The following is a 15,163-nucleotide window of genomic DNA, read 5'->3' as shown; positions in this document are numbered from 1 at the left end:
AGATCTCCTGAATTTCAACTGAGCACTGCTTCTTTAACTAAGGTATAAAAGGGTTAAATCGATTCCCTGAGATCAGTTTCCTTCTTTGCTCTCTCTACTACACTAGACTACCTCTTTTTCACAGGGGATATGCATTTTTCATCTGAATTCCGAGTTCAAGCAAAGCTCATGGATTAGAAGCAAAAGCTTATACACAGGAAACAGAAGATCTCTACATGTGGCCCAAAGATATTCTTTTCACTCCCTTTTATAAAGAATGTGGTGACTTGAGGAGGAAATAAGAAGTTGTGGGAAGCCAACAAGTCTCTGTGTAGATGGTGATAACAGGAACAGAATTCGGTTTTCAAGACTTATGGTAACAGAACAATGAGGTCTCAGTAAGGGATGGAGTAAAAGCCAGGAAGAACTTGTTTGGCCAGAAATTTGGCAACCTAATTGAGTGGGCTTTAACTTGGAATTTGAGGGGGAAAGAGAAAAAAACATACGACTAAAACTGTGATGCCTATTATTAGGAGGACTGCAAATTCTTTATTTACAAAAAATTAAAAATAGAAGATGAAATCCTCAGTAATTCCCAGGAAGGAAGAAGAGAGGCAATGTGATACAATGGAGATAGTATTGAGCTTGGGGTAAGGAGACACCTGGGTTTGAATCTTTCCTCTGATTTTTCATTTGTATAATCCTGGACAAGTGAGGCAACTTCTCAGTCTAAATGCATTTCAATGTTGTTTTCACGTCTATTGTTATAGTCATTGTTGTCTGCATTTTTTGTACTTTCCCATATCCATTTGGTAAAAACTCATTTAGTCAGTTGTGACATAGAAGATAGTCCAAAGGGGGAAAGAGAGGCCCAGAAGACAGTCTAATAACAGGTGCAATCCTGCCAAAAGAGCATGGCCCCAGCCCCAGAGAGTTTCCCTGAGGTAGTTAGAAGATAAATCTACAGGAGAAGTCAGCCCAGGTGGGACTTAAAGATCTCAAAAAATGAAATTCTGGAGACACAAAGAGAAACAGTTCTAATGAAGAGGAAAATGGGAGGCTGCCCAATGAGATTAATGTGGATGTGCATGGAATTCATTAACCCACTTGGATATTTTAAAGGAATGTACAGAAGAGCCAGGCAAAAGAGAATGAATGCAGAAGCCTGGTGTAGGTCTAGCATAATATCCATGTATTAGAACTCAGTATGAGCTGAAACTGGCAAAGAAAACCAAAGTCAACAAGAAGGGAATTTTTAGCTAGACTAGGGGGAAGAGGAGGATCAAAAGATGAATAAGAGTACTGAATGGGGGTAGATGGAATGATGACAATTAGCAATAGACAGAGGTGGGAACTGCTTAAGTTCTAGTTATCAATCTGTTTTCTTTGTCAAGGAGGATGGTCTCTGGGTTGGAAAGGATAGAAAAAAATTGACTAAGAGGAGTTGATGCCCTAGGTAAATAAGGAGATAGTGAAAAGTCAATCGTTCCACATAAATTAACTCACAAGATGCTACACCCTGTTTCTTTTATCAGAGCTGACCATATCTGAATGGAATCATCTCATCAGAGGTGTGAACTAGTGTGAAAGAGGCCTGTTCATCAATCAATCAAATGAACAAAGGCATTTCAACTAGACATGATTGGAAATCTAAATCTAAAAATTAGCATGAGAGCTGCAGGGCCACTTTAATAAGCATCTACCTGCTTTTGGTTTGCAGTTGTGAAATCCCTGGCTCATTTTAACATATCTGATACTAACTGATCAAAAAGAAAGATTTTTTACAAATAAATTCATTCTTTCCAATTTTGTGCATAGAATGAACTTACTTGCTTTTTGGAAATATAGCTTACTTGCTCTTTGGAAAAAAAAAATTGGTGGTGGGGGAACATTTTTTAAAAGGTAGAGGAAATGTAACATCTAGTGCACATGATTAAGAGACTAGAAACATTCCTTTTGGGCCCAGCCTTGTCAGATACCCAGGGGATTTCAGGCAAATCACTGGAAAAATCAAAACAATCCTTTCCTCAGTTTCTCACTGATAAAATGTCATAAGAGGATAGGTTTAGAGCTGGAAGAAACCTGAAAGGTCATTGAGCCTGACCTCCTCATTTTAGAGATGAAGAAATAGAATCACAGAGAGGGTGAAGTGATTTACATCACTCATTTACATCCTCATTCATATAGTTAGGAGAGGATTCAATCCCTTCCCTTTGAGGGATAGTCTGAATACCAATAAAATGAAATTCTTGAAGCATTCTGTGGTTCTTAAAATGAGTTATTATATTATTATATATTATTTTTATTATATAGTAATATATTGCATTATTATATTATGATGACATAATTATAATATAATTATATACATATCCATGACAGACTGTGTGGCATAGTAGATAACAAGCCTTCCTTGGAGTCAGAAAGATCTAGGTTCAAGTCCTGACTTCATAAGGCAATTTCTTTTCTACAATTCTATGTGGTATTTGTAAGGAGGACTCAGGACTAGCCCTTCTGGCTGTGTGACCAGAGCAGAGAACAATGTAGTACAAACAGAACATAGCAAATGCTCCAAGCAACCTTTTTTTTTTTTTTTTTTTTTGGCAAATGGGGTTAAGTGACTTGCCCAGGGTCACACAGCTAGTAAGTGTCAAGTGTTTGGTCTGAGGCTGAATTTGAACTCAGGTCCTCCTGACTTCAGGGCCGGTGCTCTATCCACTGCGCCACCTAGCTGCCCCTCGAAGCAACTTTCTATGATCATATGTTGTAACACTTATACCTATCTGTATTGGTAAAGGGAGGTCCTCATTTAGAGTTTACTATAGAAATCATAAGTCCCTTAAAATATTCATAAGTGTACACACATACATTCTCTCTCTCTCTTGGCTTCTCTATCTCTTTGTCTCTGCCTATCTCTGTCTTTGTCTGTCTCTGTCTCTCAGTTGCTCTGTCTCTCTCTCTCTCTATATATATATATATTTCTATATTTCTATGTATTTCTATATTTCTATATATATATTTCCCTCCACTAAAATCCTATTTCCATACTTTATGCTGAAAAGGAGGTAACTCTAGTTTTTTGAAGGTTTTATCAATAGAGTACAATCTTTGGATGTGCCTATCAAGTTTATGAACCTGGGATTTCATTGATATTGGTAACTTCCAATGAGGGAACTGATAGAGATCCTTGACTGCTCTGTAACAAAGAGCTACTTGGGGACATTGAGAGGTTAAATGACTTTCCCAGGGTCACCATGACTATATGTGTCAGAGGTAAAACTTGAACCCAGATCTTAGTTGAGAAGCTGTTGAATATCTAAAACTAAGTCAATCAACATGATGATATTTACCAATTCCCAGTAAGTTCACCGGGACTAGCAAATGTCTGTGGTCAACATTGTCTATATTTTCTGATGGAAATCAAAGAGACAAAAGGAGATCCAAAATTACTGCCTTGGGGTAGTGATGCCTCATCAACATACTGTCAGGGCAGCTTATCAATCTAGTTGGGACCAGTCTCTGATCACAGACCAACACAGTAGGATCCACTTATATTCTGCTTCCTATAGGCTCATCCCCATCACCTCATTCGCCATTCTCATTACCACTTTAAGCACTGCATACCCATCAAGGCAACATGGCACTCTGTTATGACTTCATTCTGGTGGGTTAATAACCACACCCCAATTTTTCAGGTTTTACCCTTCATGAGCCTCAGATGATTGATATGTTTGATGGGAACTTAGAGAACATGGTGTGTCAGCTTAATGGCCCAAACTCCTCTGGTATCATCTCACTAATAAGTGTTTGTGTGATAAATACTAAAATAAAAGTAACTACTTTAAAAATCATTTCATTGCATAAAATGGGACAGTAATACTCCAACTACTTGTCTAATAGGACTTTCAGGGGAGGAGAGTACTTTGTAAACCTTAAAGACCTCTATAAATTTGAGTTATTGCTATGATATTATTGTTATTATTCATAATAGCAACTACTTCAAAAATATTTAGCTGCTTGGAAACTGAATATATTCTTTCCACAGACCAGAGAAGAACATACTACAAATGCAACATTTCTGAGTTTGTATTGGGGAGTGGGGGGAGTCGAATCCACCTGCCACCATATTACACTTAGAGGTGGGCTTGGGGCCACCAACCAGTCAAACAAAAATTTTTCTTTTTTTAAAATAATTTTATTGATATCTTTTGTTTTTATGTCACTTACATTTCACACCACCTCTCTACTTAACCTTCTAGAGAGTCATCCTTTATAATAAAGAATAAAAAAGGGGTGGGGACATTCAGCAAAACTATCCAACATATTAAAAAAGTCTGATGCTATATTCAGTGTTCCATATCCATAGTCACCCATTTATGCAAAGAAGTGGGAAAGGTATCTTCTCATATCTCTTCTTTGGGGCCAAGTTTGGTCATTATAATTTCACAGCATTCAGTTTCCATTGTTTTGTTGTTCTTTCCAATGACATCTTTGTAGTCACTCTGTGTGTGTGTGTGTGTGTGTGTGTATGTATATATACATATTCCCCCGTCTACTTACTTAAATTTGCATCAGTTCCTGTCTTTTCATGCTTCTCATTATTCATTATATACATTGTTCATTACAACATGATGATATTGCATTCCATTCATGTACCCCAATTTGTTTAGCCCCTCTGAAATCCATGAGCAGATCACTTTGTTTACAATTCTTTGCTACCACAAAAAGTCCGCAAGCATTTATTAAATGCCTACCATGCAACAGGCATTGTACTAGGCACTGTGGGAAAAAATACAAAAGCAAGATAGTCTTTGCCCTCAGGAAAAATGCATTTCACTGGAGGGAGCTAAAAGTTCAAGATATATAAAAGAAATACAGATTAGTTTTGAGGAGGGATATGAGAGATAACCAAAGGAAAAAATATAGAGAGAAGAGGGCATAAGACAAAGTCGTAGGGTATATCTGTGCATATGTGATAGGACATGAAAAAGAGACTAAGAAGGATTAATTAGATAGATAGGAGGAGAATCATGGCAAAGCAGTGTCACAAAAATGTGGTGCAGTGGGAAAGGGAGCTAGATTGTGAATGCTATGACCTGCATTTGAATTGCTACCCATGTGACCATGGGTGAACCACTTTTCCTCTAGATTTTTAGTTTTCTCATCTGTTAAATGGAAATGTTTGGGTGAATCTTTTTTGCTCTTCTACCCCTAAATCCTATTATTCTCATAGGGCTATATGTAATAACAATAATTGACATTTAAATAGTACTTTACAGTCTGAGAATTGTTTTACATAAACTAATTCATTTGAGCCCAGCAACAACCCTCTGAGACAAGGACTACAGGACAGGTATTATTACCCCCATTCTATAACTGAGGAATCTGAGACTGAGGGAGATTTCAATAACTTGCCTAAGGTCACAAATTTAGTGTCTGAGATGAGAAGAGCATTTTTTACTACGGTAAATGAACTAATATACTTCAAATGAACTAATTCAAGACTACTTGAAACCACCCAAAGCTACCCAGTTGAATAACATTGAATAAAGGGAGATATGCCAATTTAAAAAAAAAATAGAGCCTGAGGTTAAATTCAAGGTCATTTTTCAACACCCTAGCAGGCATTTCTGTGCAAATGCAAAGAGGTGGGGGTAATGTCGCTTTGTTGAATGTATTTGTGTTTTCCTTTTCCTCTGTGTTTTAAGAAGTAACTGGCCATCCGTGGTTCCACTCTGACTTCTGGTCTTTCCCCTATGTTCTCCTCAGCTCGAGGATGAGTTCCTAACTAGTTTTAAGTGTACTGGCCTTTTGATTCATACCCAAAGTGCAAAGGATAGGTCAGGATTTGCTTCACATCTCTCCATCCAGTCTCCCACTCCCAGGGCCCAATCACAACCCTCTGCTTTGGCTTCTGTTGTGGCCTTTACGAATTTTGGGGCTGGGGGCTGGGGAGAAGAGGAAGGAGCTGAACAGACGCTCAGGGATGCTCTCGGCAGCGTAAGGCACCGCTGGGCACGCATCTGGCGCAGGAGCAAACAGACCACAACCTCTCAGTAGCACTGGCGGCTTTTACAAGGCAGTGTGCGAGGATTCTCTCCCGCACGGGGGCGCTCGGGCCTTCAGACGTCTCAGGCACTGCGGTGGCTTTCCCTTGCTTCCTTTCAAATTACTGCGGAAAAAAAATATACCCCCTCTAAGAGCCACGGAGGGGGAGACATTCTTAGACATGGCATGCTGATGCCACCCATTCATCATGTACCCGAGTCCTTAAAACGATTACGTTTCATTACACTATCAGAAAGAGGATAGGATTATTTTTCACAGTCCAGTTTTCCCAGGGCAGTCTTCTTTATCTATGGGCAGATAAGGCTTAGATTTGGGAGCGCACGCACAGATACTCGCACACAAGCTTACGCACACAGAAGGTGCACACATTCGCGGCGGGGGTGGGGAGGAGATAGGCACAGTAGAGATCTCCTTTGGAAGGATTGGCGTGGCCCTTACTGATGGCATTGCCTAGGAACGGGGATTTGTTTCCCAAGGAGGAGTCATTTCAGCCTGCCAGTTCAAACAATATAAAATAACCGGGGCTAAAGGCCAAAGTTGCTGCAGAGCTCACGGGGAAACCAAGAGATGCCAAGCCAGCTGCGTTTTCCCCTGCGAGCTGCTCTTTGAGCCTAGCGTTCTCTCTCGGGCAATGGAAATGATAGGAAAAGCTCTATTTTATCTAGAGCCCTGAGTTGATTTTAGATATTGCCCCCAGGCTGAAGGGGGAAGGGGCGGATCAATACAGAAGCATCCTTACATTGGGGTGATAGACTGGGTTTCCAGTGCAGTTCACAGATTAAAAATATATACATGGTTTTTCCCCTTAGGACCGCTCCCTCAGTGTCTTAGGCAGGAGTGGGAAAGGAAGGACAGAGAGGGCAAAGGGTGGATTTCACACATGAAGAGAGAGACATAGATGATGCTACTAAGAGAAAAGATAGGATGAATAAGGGTTTGGGAAAGGGTTATAACAGCAGTTTATAGTCTATCATCTTATCTGCATCTACATAATTTATATATGACATACGTCTATACTGGATGAATGTGTGTGTGTGTGTGTGTGTGTGGACGCGTGGACGCGGCCGCTCTCGTGTGCGTGTGTGTATGTGTGCGTGTGTGTGTGTGCGTGTGTGTGTGTGTGTGGACTCCCACATGCTTAGTTCTATCTGGATCTGGGCAGTAGCAGCGGTACCTCCCCTACTCTTCCCGCCCCCCCTTCTCCTCCCCCCTTTCTGTTGCTTTTGTCTTGAGGGTGTTGTGGGTTTGTGTGGTTGGGTGTGTGTGTGTGTGCGTGTGCGTGTGTGTGTGGTTTTTTTTTTTTTGGATTTCAGACTAATTTTCTGGAGTTTCTGCCCCTGCTCTGCGTCAGCCCCCACGTCACTTTGCCAGCAGTAGCAGTGGCGGCAGCGGCGGGGGCTCCTGGAATTGGGCTGGAGCGGGAGCTGGGGCTGCTTCATCCTCAGCTGTGCGAGGAGGAGGACAGAGCCTCCCGCCGGGAGCACTGAGCCGGGCGAGAGGCGCCGCCGCCGCTGCCGCCGGACTCCGTCTGTCTGGGTGAGGAGCTAGCTGGCGCTCCTGGGGCCGCTGCCCTCAGCTCGGCTCCTTGCCTGCCTGAAGGGTGACGGCAGGAGGGGCAGAGGAGCGGGAGCAGCCCCGGCGGCTCCCCCAGGTAGGACTGCTGGGCGCAACCACCTGCCCTGGCCGCCGGGGCTGCGCTGCGAGGGGCTCCGCTGCCCTGGCTCCCCTCTCCCTGAGCTGGCACCGCGGCCGCTGCGGATTTTGCAGCATCATCTGGGGGAGATCCGTCGCGAAGCCGCTACCGCCTCCCGAGGCCAGAGCTCAGCTCTGCCCCAGAACCGCGTCCTCTCTACCCCGGCATGAAGTCGCTGAGGGGTGTCCCATGTTCTTAATGTACCTGGGTCTGAGGGCTCCTGGGGACTCAGTAACCCTCCCCATGGCCCGCAGCCGGGGGGGGGGCGGTGCTGGAGCATCCCCACTGAGAGTGGCATCGAGTCTCCTTTCCTCCTGGGGTCAGGGCCACGACCCACCCCTGGGGTGGCACTATGGGTTGGATGGAGTTGTGGGAGGGAGCATGTCCGTCACAAGCAACGTTGGTCCCCTTCTCCATCTCATCCGTGTATCTGTTTGCCTCACAGCCTCAAGGTGCTGCGGCCATATCTTCCACCTCACATCCTCCTTCTGCTCAAGACTCAGTCCGTCCGTCTTCATCCCGGATTTGGCACAGGCGTGAGTCCCCAGGAGGGAAACTGAGTCCCCACCCACAGAAGGCGCGTGGATATGCAACAGCGGCAGCATCCCCAGTAGTGCCCCCTGTGAAGAGGCTCAAGATGCCCCAGCTGCTCCCGCCGCTTTGAGCAGTGCACACCGGGACCCGACAGACGCACAGAGTGCCGGGAGTAAAATTAAGAACGACCCTGTGGGAACAGGCCGGTCGTGGGCAGCAGGAGGCGCTTGGAGAGGGGGGCGGGGGGCGGGGTGGGGGGGTGTGTTTGGGGGGGGTTAGAAAACATTTGAGCTCTGGCTGGCTTCAGTGGCTAGGGATGTTGTCCTGGAAGAAGTGTCATGGACCGGGCATGGCGCGGCTCTTGGGTTTCTGCTGGTTGGTTCTGATTTTCTGGAGGGGCTCCCAGGCTTGCCCCACGTCCTGCACATGCAGTACTACTCGGATCTGGTGCAGCAATCCTTCTCCTGGTATCATGGCCTTTCCACGGCTGGAACCAAACAGTCCTGACCCAGAGAACATCACCGAAATGTAAGTATCTGCTACTTACTATTCCTTCCTTAGCCAAAGTACACCTTCCCTGCATTATCTCCCACTCTACCCCACAACCATGGCCTGGCAGGTAACCCTCAATTGGTGAACTGCATCCCAAAACATGCATCTGAAGCAGCTGATTATTAGATTCATCTATCAGTAACTTATCCATTTCTTTAATCAGGGACATATCTGGAGAGCAATGCTTTCCTTTTAAAAGGAGGTTATCTTTTTAATCTACATCTCTGTGCCATGTAATATATATTTTCAGTTTCAAGGACTTGTATATTCATTTCATATACAATATGTACCTATGCATGACCTGGGTTTGAATTACTTTTTCAGGCTGTCTTATTTATTAGCCCTTATAAGATAGCATGTGTATTGTGCAAAAAGAAGTTAGAACAATTCTTTGTAGAAAGGAGGAGACCCCTAGAAAAAAAGAATTAACTTTCTGAAATCTGTTAAAGGAGGTTAGTATCTGTTCTTTGAGTTTTGGAGTTAACCAGTTTTCATATTTCATTTCCGTAGATCAAATTTTGCCTGGGAGATTGTGCCTAGGGACGATTTTGAAAATGATCTGTAAGAGGAGAAGTTCTATGTATTGAAATGCACTTGCTCAAAAAGGAAAATGTGATGGTTGGAAGCCTAAAAGCCTGGTCTGATTTAATTTAGACCTGACTTCCCAGAGATATAATTTTGAGACCATTTAGATTATAAATCTTAATTGCCCATTGAACAATTTCCTGGGAATAAGTTGGATGATAAAACTGTGTTAGTGCATAGATGAGTGTTGGTATAAGAACAGTGACACTAGAAATTTTCTAGCTTTTCCAATTCTGTGGGGAAGCCAGATTATTTATCCCCACATTCCATTCCATGTCATCCTGTCAGAAGTCACTGCTAAGCTGTAACTGCTCAATCTTTTCTGCCACCCAGTCCTTGATCACCTCTGCTAGATTCCTTTTGGAATATGTAATAGGATCTTTACCCCATCTTTCTTTTGATTTTTAGACTACATGGAGAATCTCCTGAAAGTGGGGTTTGGGCAGAGGCCTTCTGGCTGGTAGTATATATGAATATTTCATGTGGTGGGGGGAATAGTCTTTGAATATCAGTATGGAGTTCTCCTAATTTTATTTTTCATAGCTTGACACCTATTCTATGGCACCTTTCTTCTAAGGCTCTATCAGAAAGAAAGTGAATTTTCAGGCCTAATTTAGTTGAAGTATTCTGTTAATGAGGGCCAAATGGGAAAGGTTACTTAATACTGTAAGATTTCCATCTCTTTGACAGGTATAGTGGATAGCCAGAAAGGAAGGATAAGTGATCTAGCTATCCTATTGCTGATGAAGTGGAGTTTTTTGGTTTTAGTATAACATTCAAGGTACATGTGCCCTTACCAAAACAGAGTTAAAATCTGATTATTTCTTCCTCAGGAAGAGGACAAAAAGTATATATAATTTGAAAGTATAAATTTTTTCTTGATTCTAGAGTGTCATTATAAAGTTCATAGAAATATCCCATGTTGGGGAATAAACATGTGACCAAGGGGAAAAGAAGGCTATTTGAAGAATTTTGACCTTTAGTTAATTTTTTCAGCTCTTAATTGAAAAAAAAAAGAAACAAGAAAGCTGACCAATATTCTATATGCTTGATTTTTTATTACAGAAGCTCCTGAAATGAATTAATATTTAAAACATCCTACCTCTTTTATCCACAATAGTAGTTTTTTTTATTTTAAAGGCTCTTTCTTTTAAACAAAGCTATTATCACTATTATCATTCCACAGAAGCATATTGCTGATTGCTTTCGATAATTTATTTCCTTTTAGATTTGTAAAAGCCTTTGAAATGCAGGCAAATGGGGGTGGGATAGTAAGGACAGCATAGGGATAAAGACATAGGAAAAGAATTCTTTTGATTCTATTGGTCAGGTCTGAGGCCTGGAAGTTTTGAAAATTGAGAGAGTTCCATTCTTTGATCTGCTTCCTGGTTTTGTATGACCTTGCCTCAATCAGTTAACCTCTTGGTGCCTTAGTTTCTTCATCTGTATAAGAGTTAATAATGCTTCTTTGTAAAGTGCAATACAGAAATGAGCTACTCTTTGAAAGTTAAAAAAAAACACACACACAAAAAACAAAACAAGACTGAAGGAGTTTGTCTGACCTTCAAAACTTGTACCATGTTACCTGGTTTTTCTTTTCACTGCTGGGCTCTTCACTGGGCAATTTTTCATTTTTATCTCTCAGTAGATACCAGGTCTCATTATGAACTGAGTGACATTTCATTGACATGTTATTGAAAGTCACTGTAATATACACAAAATCATTTTCAAAAAAAAGTCTCCCTTTTTTAGCATGGTGCTAAAGTTTCATGTTTGGATTTTTTGGTTGTTGTTGTTTATGGCAGAAATAATAGGCAACAAAATATGAGTAAAACCTTCCCAAAAAATAAACAATATTATTTCAAAGTAGTAACTAAATTTTAGCACCTATAAATGAGAAGTAAGAGACCAGGTATGTAGTCAATACATCCTAATGCCCCAGAGTTGTTTAACACAAGAAAATGAAGAACATGTATGTGTACACCTACAGATATGTTCAGGACATAGGGTTTTGTTTTAGTTCTGATGTAACCAGTTATTTCTTTTCCATTCAATGACTCTCTTTGTAAACCTTCTGTGCAAACATCTTTCCTATTACCACATCAACTTTCATACTATTTTACATTAACGCTATATGAATAACTTATAACACTTTAGGGAATAAAGTAGTTTTTTAAAAGAATGATTATAATTCAATTGGATTTTCTTTTTTTTTAAACAACCCAAATATGGACAGAAATCACAAGTATACCTCAATTTAAGAAATTCTAACATATAAAAGTTTGACATACACAAGAGAAGATCAAGCTCTCCTAGTTGATTTATTCAAACATTTTAATCTCAATCTTTTGATTTTGATTTTTAAATAAAATATTTTGATTTACAGAAACATAGCCTACTGCACAAAATAAGGCATACGTGGACACCCAAATCTGCCTTAGATAGTTTTATTATAGCAGTGCTAAATCCAGTTCTAGAATATCATTGTAATGTGTGGAAATACAGACTTCTGTTTGAAACTTTGAATCAGCTACTTAAGACTTCTTAAAACTAAGAGCCTAAAATCTTTGAAACAGACAAGTAACTTTCTGAACAAAGCTTTAAAGATCTGGGCAAAATGGTTCACAAAATAACACAAGCTACTGGTTATCACTTCCAGGATTTCTTTGGAGAGAACTACTTCTTTGCTAAACTTTGTGAGCAAGTAACAGCAGACATGTTACAGCGGCTTAAGATTTACAATGTGCTTTGCGCATCTTATTTCTTTTGATTCTCACAACAACCTCATGAGGTAGAGTGGCATAGGTATTATTATTCCCATTTTGCAGATGAAGAAACTGAGACTTAGAAAAGTTGTGACTCACTCATAGTTACTCAGCTATGATGTTACTCAGTTTATGTTGGAAGCAAGATTCAAAGCTATGTTTCTCTTGACTCCAAGTGTATTCTCTTTCCACCAAATCAACTGCCCCTTATCATATTAAATCAGTCTAAAATTTTGTCTTGAGACAAAAGGCCCATGGTCTCTGCTTTCAAAGCTCTTATTTGTTGTTTATTCTTGGCCTGGTGTAGCAGTTCTAAAGTTGTGTCACTAAGAGATTGGCAAGTGCAACAAATTATTTTTAGGAACATAAAAATAAAAGATGATTTGCAACAGGGTATAAGATTTTACTGCTCAATCATGCTTTTCAGATCTTCTACTGAAGAGCCTAGAGTGCTGGATTGTGTATGACATACATTTCAAAACCGCAAAGTAAAATTTCTAGTGTAGTTGTATAGACCACTCTAGACTTGTTAATAAATAAGGCAAGTCTAATTTCCGTCATAACTGATTTAAGATGACTTATAAGCCTGTTGAAAAACATTTTGTCTCATCAGTGAAGATATTGACAGTATTAAGCAGACTGTATAACAGGTTGTGTGTGTGTATGTGTGTGTGTGTGTGATTGCATATGGCTGATTTTTGCAATATGGAGACTTTATTACTTTTTGTGAAACAATTGAAAAGACCCCATGACCCTTTCCCTCTTCCCCCAACCTCCCAAATCTCCATCGTTGGCTTCACAGGAAAATGTTCTAGTCTTTTGCTGAAAGTGATACCTCCTTGTGGGAGTTGGGGCTATTGAGTAGTAGAAGGCTCTGTATTATAAATATATTGTTACAAGCAAGTAGTGGAATGTTGAGACAACGTAAGGGGACAACTCCCTAGAACTACCAGGGTTCAAGGTCTGTCGCTATTTGCATCTTATAAAACTCTATTTGTAGCTGTTTCAATATCCAGTTGTAAAAATGTATTCTCGGTGAAAAGTTGCAGTCCCTTTCTGCCTAGGAACATTCTGCAGGCTCTCTTTGACTACATTTAAGTTAGAGAGAAGTGTTAAAACTTAGAAGTTTTTTTTGGGGGGGAGGTGGGGTCAGACGATTTTAGTTTCTCCCATATCCTCCTTGCTTTCTAGTGCCTCCCATTTTATAGCTTATCTTTCCAGCGAAAGGAGGCTGCAGTATTGACCATATTGGGGGATTTCAATCACTTTATGGACCTTTCTTTTCCTCCCCAAGCTACACTCGCTGTTTCTTACCACTTTCATACTTTTTATGGTCTAACATCCCCAGGATAGGATCAGGTATTGACTTTATTGCACCTCGGGGCAATGTAACTTCCTAGTCACTCTTACAAACCAAGGGGTTAGTTCCCGAAGATTATTTATTCATAACTTTTCTCTTGGTGCTTTCCTGGGTTTGGGTAAGGGTCAGAAGTCAAAGAATCCCCAAACCTAAAATGTCAGGGACTTGGGGACTTAGTAAGGCAGATGACTTTCTTTGGCTTTATATCTCATTGTGAATCCTTCACGAGAAGAGGCAAAGACCTCACACAGTGTTTTATTTGTCACTTATTTACTTATTGTGATGTTGTGAGGCCTGTGAAGTGTTTTAAGAGTAGTGAAGGAATGAGGCAGCTAGGTGACTCAGTGGACAGAGATCTAGTCCCAGAGTTCAGGAAGTCCTGAGTTCAAATCCAACCTTACACACACGCTAGGTATGTGACCCTGGGCAAGGCACTTAACCTCTGCCTTAATCCACTGGAGAGGGGAATGACAAACTACTCCCTACTTTTGCCAAGAAAACCCCATGGACAACATCCATGTGCTGTGGTCCACAGGATCACAAAGAATCAGACAAAACAGAACTGAACAACAATAACAGTGAAGGAATGTCTGTGAAATAGTTTGGAATCCTTTAGGAAGGAAGAGACAGAAGAGTTCTTCACACACACATATCCATACACTTTTACATATGTATATATGTATTGGATTAGGAACTAGAGTACAAGAGGTTTGTATAATAGTCTTGGCTCTACCTCTAAAACCATTTTAATCATAGGATCATAGATTTGAAGTTGAAAGGAACCTCTGAAATCATCTTGTCCAAACTTCTCATTTTATACATGAGGCAACTGAGGCCCAGAGAGGTTAAGTGACTTATCCATAGTCACACAGACAGTTAAGTGGCAGAGTTGAGATCTGAACCCAGATTGTCTGGCTCTGAAACCCAGGGCAAATCACTTTGCACCTCTGGGCCTCAGAATCTTCATCTGTAAAATGAGAGGGTTAGTTTAGATCACTGGTTCCTAACATTTGCTTGTACGAAAACTGATTTTTAATGTCAATATTCCACAGACCTTCGCATGATAGTTTGTTAAAGCTAAATGAAGATCAAAATGATAATACTTGGTATCATGTGTATGTATTCCTGTTCTCCTTGTACTCTGTTCCCCCTTGGACTTTGTGGTCCTCATTATAGAAACCACTAAGTCTGTAATGTCCCTCCCAGTTTTATCATTTGATAATTCTTTGAATTTAAATACTTTAGGGATTCTAAATGTGATTCCTACTATTTCATGGGTTCTTTTTCACAGAGGACAGGGTGCCAGCTCATATTTTAAACTTACATTCTGCTAATATTTTGCCTAAGACTGCTTGGCCCTGTAATAATAAATCCAATGTTGTTAGTATTGTTCACTTCCATACTTATGGACTAAATGCCCCACCTCAGCCTACCATTTGGAAAGTGCAGCGTGCAAGTGTCACAGATTAAAAGTGAGGGAATCTAGATAAACTTGTACAATCTCTATAGTGCTAATAGGAAAATAATTCAAAAGGGTATATTCTACTGGGAGACAGTAAACTGTAGTAGAAAGGGATGTAGCTGCCTCTGTCATGATCTCTGTGACTTCCTTCTGGTCATCAACCTCTC

The 15,163-nt window shown here is 40.8% G+C and overlaps 1 protein-coding gene across 3 annotated transcripts in view; it reads left to right on the top strand.

Annotated features, from left to right (window-relative positions):
• Positions 1-8,546: 8,546 nt before the first annotated feature.
• The window catches only part of LOC114025658 (BDNF/NT-3 growth factors receptor-like), a 412,069-nt gene continuing 405,452 nt past the window's right edge, over positions 8,547-15,163 (top strand). For all 3 annotated transcript variants that reach the window (XM_027839133.1, XM_027839134.1, XM_027839135.1), the window contains exon 1: positions 8,547-8,800. In XM_027839133.1, the coding sequence (XP_027694934.1) occupies positions 8,589-8,800 (212 nt within the window). In that variant the 5' untranslated portion in view covers positions 8,547-8,588. The remainder of the gene's footprint in view (positions 8,801-15,163) is intronic.

The sequence above is a fragment of the Vombatus ursinus genome, unplaced genomic scaffold (assembly GCF_900497805.2).
Source record: "Vombatus ursinus unplaced genomic scaffold, bare-nosed wombat genome assembly UNPS02014832.1, whole genome shotgun sequence".
Taxonomy (NCBI): Eukaryota; Metazoa; Chordata; class Mammalia; order Diprotodontia; family Vombatidae; genus Vombatus; species Vombatus ursinus.
Note: the sequence above shows the minus strand (reverse complement) of the source record. Positions and strands in the feature narration are given on the sequence as shown.